Source organism: Zootoca vivipara, chromosome 2 (assembly GCF_963506605.1).
Source record: "Zootoca vivipara chromosome 2, rZooViv1.1, whole genome shotgun sequence".
NCBI classification, from domain to species: Eukaryota; Metazoa; Chordata; class Lepidosauria; order Squamata; family Lacertidae; genus Zootoca; species Zootoca vivipara.
In genome coordinates this window covers 100,018,505-100,042,135 of record NC_083277.1, presented here as the reverse complement: position 1 = coordinate 100,042,135, position 23,631 = coordinate 100,018,505, and the positions used below count along the sequence as shown (strand labels likewise).

General features: G+C 44.2%; 1 protein-coding gene across 5 annotated transcripts in view; it reads right to left on the bottom strand.

Moving 5' to 3' along the window:
- The window catches only part of SLC39A11 (solute carrier family 39 member 11), a 266,928-nt gene that overhangs the window by 45,168 nt on the left and 198,129 nt on the right, over nucleotides 1-23,631 (bottom strand). For all 5 annotated transcript variants that reach the window (XM_035104080.2, XM_035104081.2, XM_060271959.1 and 2 more), the window contains one exon: nucleotides 1,579-1,648. In XM_035104080.2, the coding sequence (XP_034959971.2) occupies nucleotides 1,579-1,648 (70 nt within the window). The remainder of the gene's footprint in view (nucleotides 1-1,578; nucleotides 1,649-23,631) is intronic.

Genomic DNA, 23,631 nt, shown 5'->3' with positions numbered 1-23,631 from the left:
TGCTCTACAACATCCTTTCTGAGGAGATGTCAACAGAACTGCACACAATATTCATATATTCATAGCATCACATAACAGTGTTATGATATTTGTGATTATGTGAAATTAGGATTGTTATTATTTTGCACTTGGCACTTGCTTAAACTGAATCACATTTGCCTTTTTACTGTCACAGCTCACCTTGATTGCAGCTATCATTTTGAATACCCTTGCATTCCCTTTATGTTAAAATCACATTGAACAATTTGGTATAACCAGCAAACCTCACCAGTCAATGCTAACCCTAAACCAGTTACCCAACCTTGGGTCCCCAGCTGTTTACGGACTAAAACTCCCATCATCCCTAGCTACCAAGACCAGTGGTCAGGGATGGTGGAAATTGTAGTTTGAAAACAGCTGGAGACCCAAGGTTGGGAGATACTGACCTAAACCATTTATGAACAAGCTAAAAAGCACAGGTCCCTATCAGGAGGATCCATAGACCCCTGGTACCAAACTGTATGGGAAACCACTCTGTTAGAAAAAAACATCCAACAAATTGAAAATATCATGGGGACAAACACAGCAAGACACCTTCACTCCTGCGTGGCTCCCCTTTGTCACATATACAGGCCAACAAGACAATGATCTATCCCCTGACTACAAATCAATATGGCGAACAACCCAGCGACACTCCCCTTTCACACAATCAAAACTCACTGCAACCAATTAACAGCAACCTATAATGCCCTGGTCTCTTGCTCCGCCAGCAAAAATAAGACACCTATCCATGCGACGAAAAAGCACCACTCATATACTCTGTAAAGAAGGAAATTTTACAGCAGTGGTGTCCAAACATTTTTTTAAAGAGGGCCAGATTTCATGAAGTGAAGGGCCGTGAGGACCAAAGGGCAAGTTGTTGACCTTTTTTTAAGACTGAAGTTGTTGACCTTTTTATGATTTTACCCCCAAAGTTGTTGAGCTATTTTTAGGATTTAAGTTGTTGAGGTTGTTGAGATATTTTTTTTTTAGGATTTTACCCCGGGAAATAAACTGCCACAGAGGCTGGATTAAACTGGCCCCTAAAAAGGATTTTGGGCATGCCTGGTTTACAGTCTCACCCACCCCCTTCCCCTTCTCTATTTTCTCCTCTCTCTTTCCCCCCACTTTTCTTACCCTCACAACCCCACACTGACTACAACAAAAATGTCTCGAATTGACTGTAGTTGAGCTGTAAGAAAGACTCTACGATCTGAAAACAGAGACACTGAATATACTCTTGCTACTTATGGAAAATCCTATGGAGGGGGGCCCACACTTTCTACATCCCTCCTTTGAGATAACTGTCTATTTATTCCTATTTTCTGTTTCTTGTTCCTTAAGCAGTTACTGATCCCCAAGAGGACTTGAGGCAGGCCACAACTTGAGAGCTGTTCGTTGCAACTTGCAGAGTGACGTTTGGGGTCAGTGTTTCTTGGAGAGCAGCTGGAAAAACACTACTGCCTCCTGCATTTTCTTCCCCAAGGGATTTGAGGAAGCATCAGTCCAAGCTCTTCAAAACACCACAAGGAAGATGTCACTTAGGCATAGCGAACTTACCTGGCACTTTCAAAGGTTGCAGATGCTGACTTTCCAACAGCGCCGAACCCAACGCCAACAGCCAAGCCCTCTGAAACAGAGAAAGAACATGGTAACACCAACAGGTGGCTTGTCTTATAGATGGACATTCTGCTTAATTCACCCTCACCCACTTTAGGATTTGGCCATGCAGTCCTTGAGCTGAAAAAGGCTCCCCTCCCCATTTTTATACTTTATATGTCCTGTATAAGGTTATGGCTTGCTGAGCTTGATTTTGAACTTGTGGGTTTAGGAAAATGAAGGATACTGAGTAACACAAGATCCATTCACTGTTGTTTATTGCCTCTCATCTCCTATATATTTTGGAAAGTTGTTGGCCTCTGTCTGTTTGCTATGCATTTCGACACCTCTTAAGACAGGCATCCCCAAACTGTGGCTCTCCAGATGTTTTGGCCTACAACTCCCACGATCCCTAGCTAACAGGACCAGTGGTCGGGGAAGATGGGAATTGTAGTCCAAAACATCTGGAGGGCTGAAGTTTGGGGATGCCTGCATTAAGATATTGTAAACAGATTTGCATGGTGCTTCCTGATATGAAGGAACAGGTTTTTGCCCATGTATGGATACAGTTGGACACAATTTTGAATCAAGATGGCAGATTGAACCTGTAAAAAGTCACTGATTTTCATTTCACTTTTCATTTGTATACTGCATTTCTATATTACTATACACAAGGCAGTTTACAGCAACAAAATATACAAAAAACACACACCTTATATAATAATCTGATCCTATACAAAAAATTGTAATAAACCATGACTTTAAAATGGAATGACTTGTATCAAATAAATAGTCAACAATCTTTCAGACTATCATAGTAAACAATAAAATTAACTCTCAAAACATCAGCAAATAATTAAACAGAAATTTACTCTTAACAATCACAATAAATAATTACTAAGCTATGATCTATAAAAATAACTGCAAGCCACAATGCATAAAATACCAAAACCAGTGCTTTTTTTCTTAAAAAATGTTTAGGGGTACTCTTGTTTTCCTACTCATATTGAAATACTGCCCCTCAATGAGCCCAAACTAAGATTCACAAAATGTTTAGGGGTATGTGTACCCCTGTGTCCCCCCCCCCAGATAAAATGCAATGACCACAAATTGATAACCACTATTTCAAAACTGCACTGAATTGTTTTGGTTTCTTAGAATTCCCAAGCAGCACTGTACACTTTCCACTAGTTAGTTGATAAGGGACCTCTCCTATACAAAAGCATAACCGTTCCACAGAATGCAACTAATGTCTGTTGGCTTAGAAGACCAGCACTCCCTGGAATTCCAATGATGTGATGCTGTCGTTTGATTAAATATCTAAATATATCAACATCCCTTTGTTTTGCTTAAAAGAAAATGGCATGGCAATCTTAAAATCACTGGCTCTTCCCTTGAACTATTGCAAAGAAACAACACCACAATCCACAGGAAGTTAGACATATTTAAATCAGGTTATTCTACATTTAATTGCAACTATACTCATTCTACCGGTTTCTATGCGACTTAAATGCAGCTAACTTGAACTGGACCGAGGCCTGAGAATGAAAGACTTAGAAGGGGGTGGGGGGCAGAGCAGAGAACAAGACAAAAAGCAATGAGCGTTGTGGAACCTTAGAAGATTCTGTTGGCTTTTACAATGTCAAGACATGTTTTTGCTAACAGCGTGGTTACACTTCTATAATTAACCTTCTGAGAGTGCAATCAGTTGCTGCCTTTACTCTAATGACTCAATTTTATCAGCTTCCACACTAGCAAATAAGCACAAAATATTTAGGCACAAGGACTGCTCTTTCAGTGAAACATCACTCAATACAAGATAGTCTTAGCAAGGACACTGATCCCATGGAGCAGGAAATACTGTGCAAGGCAATTCTTTTCACTGGGCCAAATAACTTTCCTTTTTGGGGGTACTAGATAGCTCAGTTGGTAGAGCATGAGACTCTTAATCTCAGGGTTGTGGGTTTGAGTCCCACATTGGGCAAAGGATTCCTGTACTGCAGAGAACTAGATGACCTTTGGGGTCCTTTCCAACTTTCAATTGATTATACAATTCTTTTTTAAAATTAATTTTTATTAAGGGTTTTCTTGGTTTACAGAGGTAGTACAATGTCTCGTAATTCTACAATTCTATGATATTCAAAGCATCACGGTAGCATAAAAATCAATGATGTAGCACTAATACGGTAGAAAAAAAGCATGGTGAGTCCAGACTCTGCAGGGCAGAGTAGAAACTACCATCTTCATTGAAACTACCATGTGCCATCTTCATTGGCATTCTGTCCACCAGGAGAATCCAATGGTAAGCAAAAGAGAAGATGAGCTATTAGGTTACATAGCTATGGAGTCATATTGGTTCTCTATCTGCACTGGCTATGGCTGTGTACACAGTATACATCTATATCAAATTTTAAAGTGCATCGCTACTTCCCAAAGAATCCTGGGAACTGTAGTTTGCCCATCTCCTACAATCCCCTAGCACTCTTTCCAAACTATAGTTCCCACAATTCTTTGAGGGAAGTCATGCACTCTAAATGCATGGTATATACACTGCCTAGTCCTCTAGGACTAGGTAGCCCGACCACAGCATCAAATTTAAGACCATTATTTCACATCTCAAATGTCAACAGGAAATAAATAAGGCTGGTTCCCTGTCCTCTCCCATCATATTAAAAAAATAATGAGTAAAATAGCATGTCCTGCTATATGCTGTGGATATATGTTAAGTTTGCCTGAACCTCCTTGGTTTTTGTTAATATACCCACCCAAAACTAGTCTTAGGTTGCCAGCCTCGGAGACATGGGAAACAGGAATCCACCCTAAAGTGTTAGGCCATGTTCACTAACACATATGAGACTAATTTTTGCCATGTGCCAGCTTTGTGGATGTTTTAATTATTGCAGCGTTCGGAGCTCAGCATGTTCTAATAGAAGCTTCACTGGCAGGTGCACTTACATCTCCACAGGGCATAAATCAGAACTGCCTTAATTACAATTGCTGTGTAGCTGCTAATGGGGAGAAGGAAGCATTTAGCCCTCAAACAGGTGCAGGAGATCTGACAACTGTCTTCATTATGTGCTTTGGGCTTTGTCCCCAGAGGTGAGTCTTGAAGCCACTCCTAGGCAATTGACTCAATTATCTCCTTGGTTAATCCCAATTCCAGATGCTTCTGTTTCCTCCTCAAACAATCAGTCCCTTAAACTACTTGAAGCATCTTCACATCTTTCAAACAACGGCCATTCAGAGGAATCATTCCTAGTGACACAATCTTTTCTACAAATATCAGTTGTTTTTTTAAAAAAAGAAGTGTTTGTGTTGTTGTCAGTCTGCCTCCAGCACCACATGGGCGAAGGAGAATGGATGGATGGATGGATGGATGGATGGATGGATGATAACTGTAGCACTGAGAACCTCTTGATGTTGGCATGAAAAACCGAGGCTCAGTTGAGACAGAGGCAATGGCCAATAAGACAACAGACCAAGGCATATTTCCAGAAAGGCTCTAGACTTCACCTTTTGGTGGCAAAGATATTGCAAGACTGGAAGGGCGAACACACCACCCACAGTTCTGCAGTCTGAAGATCTCGCTGCCCTTTCTGCATTCCAATGCATGGCTTATCACTGTCAGTCTAGTTTAGATACCTATTTGGACATACAGAACTGTGGATATTAATTTACACTTTTAAATTGGAAATGATGGCATATTCTTATTGTAAATGTCAGGTGGAAATGGAAAAGAGACTCTTGCAAATGTCTCTTTGTAACTGCTCGACTCAAGGATATGCATAGCATTGAATAAGCATTAGGAGTTCCAGATACTTTAATTCTAAGATACAGAATGGGCTCTGCAGCCTCTCCACTCCAGCCCGCTTCCATCTTTTACCCACCACCACTCATTAGCTGCTATCCTGCCTTCAAGTCCCTCTCTAAGTTTTGAAGTGTGTTGATTGCAGAATTAACACAACTGTACCAGGTGGCGCTGTGGGTTAAACCACAGAGTTTAGGGCTTGCTGATCAGAAGGTCGGCGGCTTGAATCCCTGCAACGGGGTGAGCTCCTGTTGCTCGGTCCCAGCTCCTGTCCACCTAGCAGTTCGAAAGGACATCAAAGTGCAAGTAGATAAATAGGGACCGCTGCAGCGGGAAGGTAAACGGCGTTTCCATGCACTGCTCTGGTTTGCCAGAAGCAGCTTTGTCATGCTGGACACATGACCCGGAAGCTGTCTGCGGACAAACGCCGGCTCCCTTGGCCTATAGAGTGAGATGAGCGCCACAACCCCAGAGTCGGAGACGACTGGACCCGATGGTCAGGGGCCCCTTTACCTTAGAATTGTAGGACTAGCAGCCACGGTGACATCTCTTGCGATAAAATGGTGCTGACTGCAGCTTCTCCCTTCTCATACTGAAAATGGTACTGGCTAGGTCTGATGCTCCAATATGGAGCGGCAATTGATGGGAGGCACAGCTGGAGAAAGCAATGCTTCTGAATACCAGTTGCTGGAAGCCCCCAAAGGGGAGAGTGCTCTTGTGTTTGGATTCTGCTTGCTGGTTTCCCACAGGCATCTGGTTGGCCACTGTGTGAAAAGGATGCTGAACTAGATGGGGCATTGGTTTGATCCAGCTAAATATTCTTAAGTTTATTCTTCTGTCCTTAAGAGACTACTCCCGAAGGGGTTCTTCTCGAGACTCAAGTCTGGAAATCTGGACAAAATGGAATTGAAGGGAAACATACACAACTGCCTCAACCAATAGCAGCAGTTCCAATGGCTAAGTGCTCTCCTGAGCATCCGTCAGAAAGAAATCTTGCGACATGGCACGGTTACAAAGTGAAATAGTTACTGCAACTTGCGATTTGTCCCTTGTGATTGAAGTAACAGACATTCATCTTGAGGCCAGTGTTAAAAATGCTGCTTTAAATTTAAATAAAGACAGCAAGCGAACATACGGTCAGATAAATCTGCAAGGCGCCTGCGAGGAGAAAGAAAAAAAGCAGGCAGCCCACTCCTGCCAAGAGGAGGCGGTGCATTCCCAGCAGGGCAGGGTCTCTGGCCTCAGCCCTGTTCCCTCCCCACCACCAACAAGTAAGAAATGTCTATCTGAACACCCCTCCAATGCCCTGAAGGGCCCTGCTCACTCAGGGCAATGGTTCATCTAGTATAGCATTCTGTTCTCACAGTAGCCAACAAGATGTCTATGAGAAGCCTACATGCATGAACACAACAGCACTCTTCCCACTTGAAATTCCCAGCAACTGGTTTATGGAGGCATAGTGCCTCCAGCAGTGGAGGGACAAGATATCCATCACAGGCTAGTACATGCTGATAGCCTTATCCTCCAACCTAGAGCATGGATAGCTCAGTTGGTTGGAGTGTGGTGCTGAGAATGCCAAGGTTGAGGGTTCAATCCCCATATGGGACAGCTGCATATTCCTGCATTGCAGGGGGTTGGACTACTAGATGATCATCAAGATCCCTCCCAACTCTACAACTCTTTGATTCTAATCCTCCTTTAAAGCCATCCAAATTGGTGGCCATCACTGCTCCCCTGTAGGAACAAATTCCCCAGTGCACTGTGTGAAGAAGTGACCCTTGAAGAACAAGGGCGGGGGGAGCCAAGTTCATCCCATGTCAAACGGGCCCATTTGCTAATATGATCGCATGCAGCTTCAGTTGCCCAGAAGGTGAAAATAGGGACAAATGAAGAAGAGAGCTTAGGGTGGGAAATGGCGATTATCCAGTTGGAATTTCCAGTGAACCCAGGTAGCTAGCGTTAATGAAAGTCAAATGCAAGCTGCAGCTACATAAGAGAAGTAAAAAGGGGGAAATTGAGCTCAGCAGATGGTGCAGGATGGGATAACTGTATGTTGGGCAAGAGCTGCCGAGTGGAAATGGAAGCCATGACATGTACCGGGTGTGCTACCAAAGTGCAAATTAGGGTGGTAATTGTGAGCAGAAATGGGCTGTGACAGCATACTAATTTCACTCTTGAATGTGCAAAGTGAGGCTCTGGAAAGACAGGTTCCACCAATTATTGCTGCAGAAGGAGATTTCCCCAGACACATGGGGAGGGGAAGGCAGAGATTGGAAGAAATGAGCCTGGTGAGCCTGCAGGATGCTGCATGAACAGCCTCTCCAGAAAAAGAGGGGTCTATGCGGGTGGCGCTGTGGGTTAAACCACAGAGCCTAGGGCTTGCCGATCAGAAGGTCGGCGGTTCGAATCCCCGCGATGGGGTGAGCTCCCGTCGTTCGGTCCCTGCTCCTGCCAACCTAGCAGTTCGAAAGCATGTCAAAGTGCAAGTAGATAAATAGGTACTGCTCCGGCGGGAAGGTAAATGGCGTTTCCGTGCACTGCTCTGGTTCACCAGAAAGCAGCTTAGTCATGCTGGCCACATGACCTGGAAGTTGTACGCCGGCTCCCTCGGTCAGTAAAGCGAGATGAGCTCCGCAACCCCAGGGTTGTCCGCAACTGGACCTAATGGTCAGGGGTCCCTTTTGTTAGCATAAATCCTATACATGGCACAGATGCGGCATGTGGCTGAATTGTTTACTTTATATGATTGCTGTAACTTTCCCACACACAGGAGACTGTGTAACTTGATCTCCTGTCATGTGATGTTCTTTGTTCTGTTTCTACTTTCACTTCTGAACGGAGAGTGATGGCGAACACACTTAAACCACACTCTCTGAATAAACGTAGATTAGCACCTACGATTGTTTGCTGTCTTCTTTACCGAAGCCAGTGGCAATAGTAAGAATATTGGTGATTTACACCCCAATATTCTAACACCTTTACCTTTACATAATCATAGGCTTGGAAAGAACCCTGAAGACCATGTAGAGCAAACAGTCTGATCAGTGCAGGGTCTGCAATGTGGCACTCGACTGCTAGCATCCCTGGGGGTTGGTTGTTCAGACTTTGCTTAAATGCCTCCATGGAAAGGGATCTGATCACCTCCTGAGGAAGCCTTTGTACCGTTCAACACCTCTTACCATTGGGTGCCAGAATCCCTTTACTCTGCGATATCTACCCATTGGTTCTCACCTTGCCCTCTGAAGCAACAGAGAATAACTCTGCTACATCTTCTTTCAGATATACAGAGGTCACTTTCACACACACACACACACACCCAAGTCCATCTTCTCTTCTCCATGCTGAACACACCTGTCCTCATTGGATTTGGTTTACAGACTGCTCACCATCCTGGCCAGCCTCCTCTGGACTCACAATAGGGTGAGTTGAGAAGACTTCAGGACAGTTATCCGCTCCCAATTCGAAGTATGATGTAACTGTTCATCTAATTAGATAATGGGGCCAGTTCTTGACAATGCTGCAAAGATATCTAGGACAGGACACTAGGGTGGTATGCAAGCATCATCTGTATCCTGCAAGGTTCCCCATAGGACCTGTGGCTGAAATGGAATTGGGATATAATTCTTCAAGAAAGCTGAGAAAAGACTTAAGGGCTTGGCAGGAATCAATTTTGCAGGCTCTCCTCTCCCTGCAGAGAAGAACAACAAAGACAATGGTTCTGTGTTGCCAATGTATGCAGCCTCCTAAGAGCAGCACGTGGTTCCTTTGAAGCACGATGGCTGTGAGCAGATGGTCTGGGACTGGCCCCAGGTAGAGAAAACTGAGGAACATCTCCAAATGAAACATGCACTTAAATGGAAGTGAAAGAAGGCATAAAGAAAGTTTATCTTTCCTCATTTCACCTTCAAAAGTATTTGGTCGAGGTGAATACACACATATAATTTCTCCTGTGGCCATACTGCATTCAAATATTTTAATCCTTTGGACAGAACATTACTCCACCAGAGTGAGAGGGATTGTTAAGTGGTAGAAAATATATAATCTTAGCCGACTCTCGCCACTCATACTGAAATTCACATAAGTCATTCACACACAGCAGTTTTAAAACCTGAGGCACACACAAATCTTTGTAAAATGACATATTTGGGACAAAGGACATATTATGTGGAGTTCTATGTAACTTCCCTTCCATGAGATGTGTGAACACACACACACACAAATACACAAACACACACACAGCCACAAAAGGCTGCAATCAGGAGAAGAGGAATAGTGCGTAGGAAAAGGGAGTTAAACCATTTTCAGGCTCTCGTAATTCCCTGATTGCTTTTCCTCCCTGTGGAAAAAAAAGGATAAAGATTCCCCATTATATTTTTTCCCCTGCAGGGAGAAAAAGCAGCTGGGAGTGGTAGTCATGGTTTTCAGAGCACAGCAACAACTGGATTTTCATTGCCCCAGAAATATCCTTGCATCACACATTCCCCAAATATAAAAGGGGGCATATGAAGAGCCTGCTGGATCAGGCCAACGGCCCATCTAGTCCAGCACCCTGTTTACACAGTGGCTGCCCAGATACCTGTGGGAAACCTGTAAGCAGGATTGAAGCCCAAGAACACTCTCCCCTCTTGCACTTTTCCAGCAACTAGTATTCAGAAGCATAAAGGTAAAGGGACCCCTGACCGTTAGGACCAGTCGCGGACGACTCTGGGGTTACGCGCTCATCTCACTCTATAGGCTGAGGGAGCCGGCGTTTGTCCGCAGATAACTTCCAGGTCATGTGGCCAGCATGACTAAGCCGCTTCTGGCAAACCACAGCAGCACACGGAAACGCTGTTTACCTTCCCACCGGAGCGGTACCTATTTATCTTCTTTTTAAAAAAAATAATAATAGTCACATACAGCCTGTTACATTGTTTGTGTTGTTATCAGTTTTGTATTTACGTGACAAAGTGTTTTGAATTTGCCTACGAATGTGGAGGCAGAGCACAGCCCTCATAGTTAAGTAGCCATGGGGATAACGTCCCCCACATAACACATGGCGATTAACATTTATACACAAGAGGCTAATGCAACAATATCATGTAGTGAGAGCAGGTCAGGAAAATGTGGAAGCAGATACGGTTCCAAGTAAACCAGAGACGGAGATCAAACACTTAATTAAGAGGGCCATTCCCTTCCCTACCCACGCACTATGTTGTTTCGTAATTAGGAAGAAGCATGAAATTGAATTAAGATAATTTCGGGGTGGCAAAAAAAGAAAGAAAAGGAAGCAAAATGTACAAAAAAGGGACACCACCGCACCTTCACAACCCAACACCCCATGATCTCACACGTATTCTCTTTTCTGGACTGCTTTGAGTACAGCTTCCCACCAGTTGTTGCACATCCTGCTGCTTTTATCCCTTAACTGGGAACACAAAGAGTGATTGACTACAAATGCTCTTTAAGCAGAGACTACTCAAAACACATACACGCTCCCATGTCTGTGTGTAAAAATATAACAGCTTGGAGCTGCTTCACAACCAGCCTGGAGGCTTTTAGGTAGGAAATACTCATCTTCTGCATGGGTAATACAGAAATCCGCCCGCTGGTGGGCTGCCATGCATTTAATACCCCAGCAGGCTAGCAAATGTGGATGCAATAAACACATATATTTTTTTCAAAAACACAACCCTCTACTCTAGATCGGTGAATCCTTCGGTTGTAACGAGATGCCCTTTATCTTCACAACAGTTTTCAAACAGTTCTTTGTGGTTAATGAAGATGGCACATAACTTCTAGTCTTCAGCTATTTTACATTACAATGGTACCTCGGTTTACGAACTTAATCCGTTCCATAAGTCCGTTCTTAAACCAAAGCGTTCGTAAACCAAGGCGTGCTTTCCCATAGAAAGTAATGGGAAATGGATAAATCCGTTCCAGACCATGAAAAACAACCCCTAAAACAGCAATCTAACATGAATTTTACTACCTAGCGAGGCTATTGATCCATAAAATGAAACAATAATCAACGTACTGTAAAATCAATAAAGCAGTATTGTAGATGATAAAAATAAAAATTTAAAATTTTTCTTACCTGCACTGATCATAGTCATTGTTTGGATGGGGGGCTTTTATCCATTTCCTCAGTCACACAATCAATCAATCAATCAGTAGCTGAACCAGGATCCACACATGATTCCCCCCCCCCACGCTGCTGTGGGAAATGCTCCCAAGAGTGCTCTCCTCCCGCAGTGGCATTGGGGGGGGGGGAGTTGAACGCCCGCCAACCAGCTGGCTGGCAGACGCGCAGCTTCCCTCCCAGTGGCAGCGGAGCACGTTCAGCTTCCGAGACAAAGTTCACTAACTGGAACACCTACTTCCAGTTTTTCAGAGTTCATTGCCGGAACAGTCCGTTAACAGGACTGTTTGTAAACCGAGGTACCATTGTATTGGCCTCACTCCTTTGGCCAACTCTGCTCCCATCAAGGCTGGACACTTTCTATCAGGAGGGCTCCCGTAACAACTTCACAGCAAGCATTAATTAAACAGACGATGTTTTTCCTAGTATCACACCTTTATTTAAGAAGCAGCTGCACCACTTAAAGCCTGGGTTGGGGTGAGAGTGAGGACATTGCAACCCCTCTTTCGTCTTTCCTAAGCACCTACTGTATGCTGACTGAATGCAATGCCAGAATTCTCTGCTTCATACCGTAGGAAGGAAACTGCACAAGAAACGACCACTCACGCCCCTATTAGTGACTGATTCTTCTAGTGAATTATCTCTTCTACTCATGCTCTTTTCCCATGAAAGGCTCAATGGCCACATCCTGTACAAATTCTGTTGCCCTTCTGCCATCAGTAAGATGCTTCTCATCCCTATTAGGATGCAGCTGTCATTGTGATTCTAATATATCTTTATATAGATAGATATATGTAAGGCTGTCATCACGCAGCTCCCATTGCAGGATTTGCAGTCTTCACAATCCTGGATTTCAAATGGGGGGTGGCAAGGGTGGGGGTGAGTGGAGTGAGCAGGGGCAGAGCTTCTTGCGCATGCATTAAGACAGCCAATGTAATGACAGCTGACACAATGCAACACAGACCCCGAGAAGGATCTGGGTTGCGAATGCTAAGTATAATGGTTGTTGTTGCGAGCTCTCAGAGAGTTCACACTTGAGAGCAGGGCGTCTTAAAAAGCTTCAAAGTGTCTTAAGCATATCTGGCGCCCTGGCGCTGTGGTGCGAAGATCCCTCCGGCGCCCGCGCCCCCCCCGCCCCATTTCCCTGCGCGGCTGTCTCGCGGGCGCCCTGCGCCACCCAGCCTTGCCGTAGAGCAGGCCCTGCTTGAGAGTAGCTTTGGTTTCATTGCCAACCCAACTAGCGCTCTTTAGAGCTGCAAATGCTGCTCTTGATCTTTCCCATTTCATTAATTTCAGAGCAACACACACTCATTATTAGCTCACTGAAGTACTGAAATGAACCTTCTAGGTGCACTTTCAACATCTCCGTTCTTCATGCTGCGCAGGCACCATGTTTTGAAGGGAAGAAAGAGCTTATCTGAAAGCATGTGTTCTACCTAGCAATTACTGTCACCCGAACAAGAAAAGGAAGACATCTGCTGGTAGCTAACGCTGCTGCAACCTTCCTTACCTGCTCTAGTGAATCAGTAGTCAGGAGACTGCAAGCATCGAAGTAATCAAGGCGACTCAGTTCTTTTGTCAGTAACTTTCACCCAAGACAAGTGAAGCAAGTTACAAAAGTATTATAAAATTCATTCTTACATTTGCCTCCTCAAGGGGGAGGGAAATGCCATTTCCCCCTTTCATGAATGTGTTTTTTTTATAAAAAGGGGGGGGGGAAACTGGCGTTAAAACAACAACAACACTCTAATGCCTTTCATATTAGAATTATTGCTACTCATTGGAGTAGAGCCAGGATTTAATACATAAAACATTACAGATTTTCTCAGATGTTGTTTGTGTGCACCCTGTGGCAAAAGAGCATCTCATATTTCACCAACAACATCCACTTATTTGCTGTAGCTGTTAGGAGATTTTCTCCGTCTTGGCGGAGAATGGCATTTTTGAACATTTCGAAACTACTAGGTAACATTCCAGCGTGTGCTACAAATCTCTCCTAGGTCACAGAGAAGATGGACTGGGAGCTGCTCTCTATTTTGCTCGTCTCCATGGTGCCCCCCCATATGCTTTTTAACAACAGCTGGGTAAAGCCATTGGAGGGGGTGAGATGTTATCAGCATACGGATAACTCTGTATCATCTGACTCAGGTGAGGCTGTGCAGGCACTAGGTGAGCCTTTCCCAATCTGGTACCCTCCAGATGTTTTGGACAACTCCCATCATCCCAGACCACTGACCATGAAGTATGGGGCTGGTGGTAGTTGCACTGGTTAAGGATTGCTGTGCTAGACCAAGGTCTGGATCCAGTTACGGAGTGCATGAAGGATGAATTATGACCAGAAAGAGGCGTTGCTAGAAGGTGGTTCTCTTGGCCAGGTATGAGGTGTAGAACCTATTCAAAATGAGGCTGTACTCCCCTGGAAAGAACAGGTGCATGTGCTTCATTCCCCTCAGATACCCCGCAGCCTCCAGGATGAATTCCTCAAGAGCATGCCAGGATAGCTCAGCTGGTTAGTGTGTGGTGCTGATAATGCCATAAGGGACCGCTGCATATTCCTGCACTGCATGGAGTTGGACTAGATCAGGGGTCAGCAAACTTTTTCAGCAGGGGGCCAGTCCACTGTCCCTCAGACCTTGTAGGGGGCCGGACTAGATTTTTTCGGGGGGGGGGGGATGAGCAAATTCTTATGCCCCACAAATAACCCAGAGATGCATTTTAAATAAAAGCACACATTCTACTCATGTAAAAACACTAGGCAGGCCCCACAAATAACCCAGAGATGCATTTAAATAAAAAGGACACATTCTAAGACACTGATTCCCAGACCATCCGCGGGCCAGATTTAGAAGGCGATTGGGCTGGATCTGGCCCCCTACACATGGATTAGATGATCCTCAGGGTCCCTTCCAGCTCTACGAGCCTGTGATTCTACGATATAATCTCATCAGGTGACTGGGACCATTTTTCAGCTAGGCAAGCACTGGAAGCTGAAACTGAAGCAAAAGTTTCAATAACTATTCAGTATTAAAGACATTTGACCTGGGTAGAGAATAAGCCCGAGGAGTAGTCAATACTAGCACATTTTAAGTGTGGTTTGCTGCCCTGAAAACAAATGTGTTGGAATGCTGTAAAGTGCATTCAAATCACTTTCACTACACTTACAAAATGTTATAGCTGTCTTCACCTACAGAGAAATGCAAGCTATCACAGAGGTTAACGATAAACTCTTCCTTGACTTCCGAAGGCTTAGCTGTCAGGACACAAAAGACTTACAGAAGAACAAGGCACACAGGAGGAAGGGGAAATCAATGAGAGATTCACGAGTGAGATATCTCTTTTTTAAAAAGTCAGAGGAGCAACGGGAACAGATAAGGACAGAAAGGCATTTTTTACAAAAGCAATAAAGAATAAATTGAGGTGGCAATGTAGAATGAAAGACTCTAACTGGAGATCTGTAGGCACTCAGGAGAAATGAGAAAGGTCACCTCTCCCTCTTTTCAAAAGACTTTTTCGGGAGGAGACTCTAACCAGAGCAAATGGTTAAGAGGAAGAGCAAGTTGTCATGCTGCCACAGAATTACACAAAAAAATATTCTAACAATGTGCTTTTATCAGTCTTCAGCTGATATATCAGTGACAACTTTACCTTGGCGCAGGTAGCTTGGCTGCATTAGAGTACTGCAATGTGCTGTATGTGAGCTTTTCCTTAAAAGGGGGTGGGGGATTTGACAGCTGCTAATTTTCTTTGCAGCAAATTGAAAGGGGAACAAAGATCACTTTCCATATATACCGACAGCGGTCCTCTGCCCACCCAGACCGCCCCGCTGCTGACATGAACACACCTGTGATTGTATGGGAATGCGTTAGTGCAAACCAGTCTGTAACACAGTTTCAGCCAGCATAATTCTTATGATCATATGGGGGGGGGAACGCTGACCAGTTCGCAAAATCGCTACTGACTGACTCAAGTTCTATGTGGTTCATGCTAAAATTCCCTTACACAATCAGAGGGGCCATGTTGCTGCTTGTATGCAGGCCAACAGGCACCTACACCAGACAGTTACATAAATCACATAAAAGGAATGGAACTACAAATAAATACGATAGATTCCAGCAAACACTGCTGCCATAGCAACCTAACCAAATGACAGGAGAGGTGGAAAGAGTAGCCTATCCTTAGCTTCTTCCTTTCCTTCCACACTGAAGAGAGAGAGGTGGCGATGTTTCTGTTTCCCTTTCATCTACATCCAGATATGATATATCATATTTGCAATCCAACAGAATTGAGAGTTAATAACATCATTAGGGAGACAGACTCCTTATCATTCAAAGTGAAAATCAGAAACCTACAGCAGAAGCAACTATAAACAGCAAAGCTAGGATAGGGACGTTTTCCCAACCACATTGTTTCATGCACAACCTTCCAGGGGCCACACACCAGTGGGGAGTGGAGTTTGAGGCAAAAACACATGGTGCAACCTTTGAACAGCAAGGTATTTCCCTGCCACTGAAGTCAAAGGTTTTGGCACCTCCAAAGGCAAGCAAGTAGAATAACAGAATTGTAGAGTTGGAAGAGATCCCGAGGGTCATCTAGTCCAACCCCCCTGCAATGCAGGAATCTCAACTAAATCATACATGGCAGATGGCCATCCAACCTCTACTTAAAAACCTCCAAGGAAGGACAGCCCATCACCCATTGTAGAAAACTGTTGCACTGTAAGTAGCTCTTACTGTCAAGAAAGTAGCACTATCATAGTTCAAGGACATATTCTAGAAGAGAGCTGGTGTGAAAGAGGGGCTGCGAAGATCCCTAAGGGTCAGATGAATAGACCCAAAGGGTCAAATTCAGCCCCTAAGCCTTAGCTTCCCCACCTCTGGCTTAAAAGCACCAACAGCTCCATCACCATGCACAACAACTACAAAGATGGTCTTCTGTCGCAATGTTACTTCCTCACTTTCTGTGCTATGGAACGGTCATTTAGTTTATTAGCCCAGTTTAGGCATAGCTGCCAAGTCTCCCGTTTTCCCCGGGAAACCCCCGTTTTTAAAGCCATTTCCCGCTGTCATCCCGAATGGCGAAATATCCCATAATCCCCCCGGATTTCTTCCAGTGCCACTCTGCCCATGTCTGGCCACCGGAAATCGGGCAGCGCCGGCACCGGAAGTTGCTTCCATGCCTGTCTGGACATGCATAGAAGCGACTTCCGGTGCCGGCGCTGCTGATCCTGTATTTTTCTAACCGGGACTTGGCAGGTTGATAGGTTCCTTACTCTGCCACAAGGGTAGCCATCATGGTGCCCATCAGCAGGGCCAGCCCAAGCCATTTTGGTGCCTGAGGTGAACCACAAGATGCCCCACCCACCATCACCTGAGAAGGAGTGAGTGAAGAGCTACAACGGGAACAAGGAGAAGCTGAATCAAATCAGCCTTACCTGGTGGCAAAAATTCTGAAAGAGAGAACAGTGCCATTTCTAGCACGAGGAAGAAACTTCACCTTTAAAACACATGCACACGCGCACACAACTCCCCCCCCCAAAAAAAACCCCACCACCATGCCTATACTCATCTCTGTCCATCCATATGAAGTCAAACATCAGCAGGAAATGTGTCGAATCTCTAAGAGGACTTGCTTTAGTGCTGCCTCAGTATCAATTTCAGCAGTTTTTAGCTGAACAGATGGGAAAAGCCACAAGGTTATAAAAGCCTAGTCAGGGGAAACTGATTGCTATTGCGCGTGGAACGGAATGGGGAGGGTGTCAAGTTTTTATTCCTTTCCCCCCTTCGTTTATGTGAGAGCCCCACGGCAGTAAGAGATTCAGCACCATGCGCCAACTAACACAAATCCCTACGGTGTGCTCCGTTATTGCAACACTAAAAGCAGAAGGTTGGGGAGAAAGCTAGCGGCCAGCATGAGCCTCACAGCTATTCAATGGCTGAGCAGCAGTTTAATGAATAGAATTCTCATCAGAGATCCGTATTGCTAAATAAATGACTGAAAAGGAGCTGGGGCTTGAAAACTGAGCTGCCAGAGAAAGCTAAGAACAAATTAAATATATTCACAGATTATGCCAATGCCATGCTTGTTAAACGTGTGTGCCTTGGTTCCTTAACAGTGTTCCTTTGCATGTACAGTACATCCCAGTCGAGATCAATTTAATTTCCGGATGCTTTGTGAGATCAGTGTAGTCCTAATACGTATTGATTTCTTATTTATCATGGCTTCTTCAACCTCATTCCTCATTCTGCATCTGATTAAGTTATACTATTTGCAGGATCATTGATTCAGGTTTGTACCATTATCCTTGCATTGTTTGGTCAAAAGGCAAAACTGGCTGCTAATTCAAAAAGGAGGTATATGAGTGAAGCGAAGGGAGAAGATATCAGCTGAGCCAAGGAAGGGAGCATTGCCAACCTCATGGGAACACAGGAAGTGGTCTGATACAGAGTCAAACCATTGGCTCATCTAGTGCAGCACTGTCTACACTGACTGGCAGCAGCTCTCCAGGGATTTTCAGACTGGGATAGTCCCAGTCCTACCTGGAAATGCTGGGGGATGAGCCTGGGATTGTCTGCGTGAAAACCAAATACTTACTACTGAGCTACGGTTCTTCTCTAGACTTGCACTCTCAAACAACAACTTAATCAATACCGAATGAGACGTATTTTTCTTTTTCTTTTTTTGGCACTCCAGTTATTTGGTGCTAGCTCAGTTTCTTATATGAAATGTATTTCATCTGTGGCATACAGCTCAAGAGAGCATCTAAGAGCTTGTTCAGACATCGTGATAAACCGTGATGGAACAAGGCAGGACCAAATTGCTGTGGGCCCTGGGACTCAAACACTTCCCCCCTCTACCTCTGGTGTGGCTGAGCAGAAGAGATTAACCACAGCTTGTTGTACTGTCTGAATACAGCATGCGGTGGGTTAATGAAAACCATGGTTTATTCTAAATAAAGTCACAACCTATGAAGCTGTCTTGTTTTCACTGACCATCATTAAGAATAGCCATTGTTTAGGTTTCAGATGCAGTGTTAAACTGTGGCTAATGTCAAACAGAAGCATAAGCTTATTTCCTTGAGGCTGTGGCACAAAGGGAGAGAGGAGAGTGTGGCTCTTTCCCGTCAAAATAAACCATGGTTATCATGACATCTGAACTGGTCCTAATCATGCAGGTAGGTAAAGAAGATTCAAATCCAGAGCTAGGATACCATCAAGGGTTGACTTGCAATCTGTATATATGTAGCTTTGAATATGCCTAAATATTCCATCTGTCCTTGAAAACGATCTTTTGCTTGTGGTTTAAACTGAGGCTGTTACAAGATGGTGTTGTGCACACTTTGCACCTGTGCAATCAGAGGTGCTCACAAAGGCAGGTGCTGTTTTGGCTGCTGCTTGCCACACATTTTCTCATTGCTAAAACTGACTTGAACTTTTTGAAGAGATATGTAATTTACGGAACACCACGAGCTGCTCACATACACCCCAGGGGCAGGGCATGCATCATGTAAATGTGACCTTTGCAAAAAGTAAATCACACAAATCCCGCTGGTGGGAACACAAAAACACTGCCTCGTGAGCAACAAACCACCAAACGATGTGAATATTCACAAAACAAAACCAATTTAAAGCAATACTTCGAGCGCAACGCGAAGAATAAAGGAAGCTTAAATGTTGGCACACAAGGACATGACCGCAGACCGCTTGTAAATTTATAACGAGTGCACAATACGGAATGGGTTTCGCACTGCAGGGAGAGAGAGAGAAGTGCGGGAGAAAAACAAAAGTCTGATGCAATGGGAGGAACAGACATTTATTTATGTATAACATTTCTGCCTTGGATCATGATGTCTGGATCTCCTGAAGCAAATAACACACTGAAAGCACGTGGGTCATGGGATCATGCCCACTAGCCTCGTTCCTGCCGACACTGGCCAGGCCCTCCACTAGCCACACATTTGGTGGAGTGGGAAAGGGCCATACATGGATGCTTTAACTGAGATTCCTGCATTGCAGGGGGTTGGACGAGATGTCCCTTGGGGTCCCTTCCAACTCTACGTTTCTATTATTCTATGACACCACTGCTGAACGTACAGCCAACATGGCGTGTGACTGGTGTATATTTCAGCAGGTGGGGCTAGTCAATGCCCCCCCCCCACGTGTGCTTTCAACATGAAAGGCTCATGTGAATGAAAACCACCAAGCTTACAAGATAGTGGAGGGATGGGGACAGAGGAATCTGCTTCATTTTCCTCCTTCAAATCCTCTGGAAGTTCATGGCTTTTCTTTCCCTTTGCTGTTATTTGCTTTTGTTTTTTCCTTATCCCTTATTCCTAGGCACCATTTGTTAACTGCTAATTCATTTCATGCCTCCTGCGGTGTGTGAAGATGCTCACTGCCAGGTGCTTAAAATGCAAGTTATGCTTGTCCTCGGCCCATGACTTCTGCCTACCCCCCCCCCCCAAGGAGGCCCCACAAAGAAGCAACTAAGTTATTCAAATTGAAACTGGCAGGAACAAAGAAGGACTTGTAAACTTTTGTGTTTAAGGCATGGGTAGGCAAGCTAAGGCCCACGGGCCGGATCCGGCCCAATTGCTTTCTGAATCTGGCCTGCAGACGGTCTGGGAATCAGCGTGTTTTTACATAAGTAGAATGTGTCCTTGTATTGAAAATGCATTTCTGGGTTATTTGTGGGGCCTGCCTGGTGTTTTTACATGAGTAGAATGTGTGCTTTTATTGAAAATGCATCTCTGGGTTATTTGAGGGGCCTGCCTGGTGTTTTTACATGAGTAGAATGTGTGCTTTTATTGAAAATGCATCTCTGGGTTATTTGAGGGGCCTGCCTGGTGTTTTTACATAAGTAGAATGTGTGCTTTTATTTAAAATGCATCTCTGTGTTATTTGTGGGGCATAGGTATTCATATCTTTTTTCAAAATCTAGTCTGGCCTGCCACAAGGTCTGAGGGACAGTGGACCGGCCCCCTGCTGAAAATGTTTGCTGACCCCTGGTTAAAGGCAACATATCTCTGAATGCCAGGTGCTGGAATGAACAAGCAGGGATTAGCTCTCTCTGTTCTGCTCAGGTGTGAACTTCCTGGTGGGAGGAGGAGGGCTTACCTGGCTGCTACTGAGGACAGACTGCTGTACTAGATGGATCTTTCAACTCATTCCAGGGAAAAAAACCACTGTAATTATATAGAGTGTTAAAGCCCACTGAACCTTAGAGAGAGAGACCATCGGGAGATAAAGGGCAAGAAAAACTAACTGAGGTCAAAGATGGAATTAATTTAAATCACAGGTGAAGACCCCAAACCACTGTGAGTAAGCCTGGGACACTCCATGGGGTATCCATCTTGCTGGAGGCTTAAACGAGAAATGTTAAAGTTCCATTCCGCAATACGTATGCCCTTCATTTAAAGGCGAAGGGGTAGTAGCACTTATTTTGGGCAGCAGGAATCTAATAACACACCTAAGACTCTACCTGAACCCCCTTGTGTTGCATTAGTGCAAAGCTGACACCTTCTAAGCCACAATGATAAACAAGCCCTTTTCAAAGAGATTTCTAAATATTCTCAGTACGGTTGCTTTTTTATTCTCCAAATCTCAGGATAGCTAATTTAAACGGAAGGTAAGTGTTATTTTTAAGGGTTTATATAGATAATTATTTAGTAAAGGTAAAGGGACCCCTGACCATTAGGTCCAGTCATGACCGACTCTGGGGTTGCACGCTCATCTCGCATTATTGGCCGAGGGAGCCGGCGTACAGCTTCCAGGTCATGTGGGCAGCATGACAAAGCCGCTTCTGGCAAACCAGAGCAGCACACGGAAACGCCGTTTACCTTCCCGCTGTAGCGGTTCCTATTTATCTACTTGCATTTTGACGTGCTTTCGAACTGCTAGGTTGGCAGGAGCTGGGACCAAGCAACGGGAGCTCACCCCATCACAGGGATTCGAACCGCCGACCTTCTGATCAGCAAGCCCTAGGCTCAGTGGTTTAACCCACAGCACCACCTGGGTCCCGATGGATAATTATTTAGTACACATCCCAAATGCACTTTTTCCATGGGGCAGTACAGTGGTACCTCGGGTTAAGAACTTAATTCGTTCCGGAGGCCTGTTCTTAACCTGAAACTGTTCTTAACCTGAAGCACTTTAGCTAATGGGGCCTCCTGCTGCCACCGCGCGATTTCTGTTCTCATCCTGAAGCAAAGTTCTTAACCCAACATACTATTTCTGGGTTAGCAGAGTCTGTAACCTGAAGCGTCTGTAACCCGAGGTACCACTGTACTCACAGAAATAAGCTGATGGTTTCAGCATGGGGGAAACATGATATCCCAGCAACAGAACCACTATCTTGGGTAAAGACAGTGCTATTTTTCTAGAAAAAGAGGTGCCAGAACTCACCACGAACACCTCCCTTGTTCTCTTATACAGTGGTGCCTCGCTAGACGAAATTAATTCGTTCCACGGGCCTTTTCTTATAGCGAAAAATTCATCTAGCGAATCCCATAGGAATGCACTGATATTTTTTTAACTTTTTTTTTGCCTATAGGAACGCATTAATTGAATTTCAATGCATTCCTATGGGAAACCACGATTCGCTAGACGAATTTTTCGTAAAACGCATTCGTCTAGCGAGGCAAGCTCCGCTCGAATAATCCTTTCATTAAGCAGAAATTTCGTTAATCAGGGCATTCGTTAAGCAAGGCACCACTGTAATGGCAATGGTGCCCACCTGAGAGGTGCTGGAATTGAGTTCCAGTGAGTTCCAGCTGGCAGAAAAAGCTCTGGGTAAAGATGTTGGTACCCCTTGTACCAATAAATAACTCATCCATTACAATGCTTGCTTTCCACTTAAGCCAAGAAAACTATATCAGACTAAAAAACTTACAATCTTCCCTCCCACAAATCATTAAATAGACTGTAAATAGAACTGCACACATGTACACTGGAATCAAGCAATGTTTGTCACACCCCATGAAGAGTTATCTTGGCAATAACTTTGATTTTTTTAAAGCTTAAAATCATTACCTGCCTTTTTAGCACTCAAAAGCAGGCAGTAATGTTCAGAGAACCGTAAATTACATTAATCACCCTTCCCAGAAGGATTTCTTAAAGTTGTTTAGCACTGGGTGAGTAAATGATCACACATTATTCTGGAAATTATTATGGAGTCTAACCTTTTGTCAATTCATTAATATATATCTCTCCCCAATTCGAATGGAAATATATTTCCAGGACAAATCCACCTCACAATATATGGTCTTTGGCACATTTACTTACTTTTGTGATAACAAAGTGGCTGAGGTCAGGCAGCTTGGAGTCTTTTAAAGTTGGCTAATGGACAAAGAGCAAGGTGCAAATTTCCAAAACAAGCCAACTGAATTAGAAAGCACACTAAAGATTTATTATCTCAGTGGCTTCAGATCAGGCTATGCCTCCTTTCCTGCTGCTGGCCCTAGATAGATATGCCACCCACATGACCTGCAACAAATATATAATTACACCAGCCTGTTAAGACAATTATGCAATGCATTAGTTGTCTATGTTCCACTGTTTCTTCTAGATCTGACTAAAAAACGGGCATTTGTGTTTTACAAACCATTCATGTCTCTGAACCTTGTCAGTCTGAGTTTTTGTTCATTACAGAAGGAAGGGTTGACGAAGTGGCAGTCATAGAAATTGGGACAAATATCTCACATTTGGGACAACAAATATCTCACATGTGAAATTGTAAACATTAAATACAATGCAACATTTGGGTGTGCCTGAGGTTACGTCGCCTTTATGGCTTATGGTTGAATCTTGCTAACTTCAACTCATTAACTGATATATTATACCTTTTCCTCCCAAATACATTCCTTTAGCTTCTAATCCAGGGCCAGTCAAAGTGGCATCCTTCATATGTTCTTATGCTTTAACTCCCTTCATCCATGACCACTGCAGGTGGGGGCCAATGCAAGTTAAAGTTCAACAGCATATGTTTTGATTCCCCCCCCCCCCGGCCAGATAAATTTAGACAATGCCTTCTGCCATTCTCTAAAACAATTTATCTTATCAATAATTGGAAGTGCTTGAAGCAGAAATAG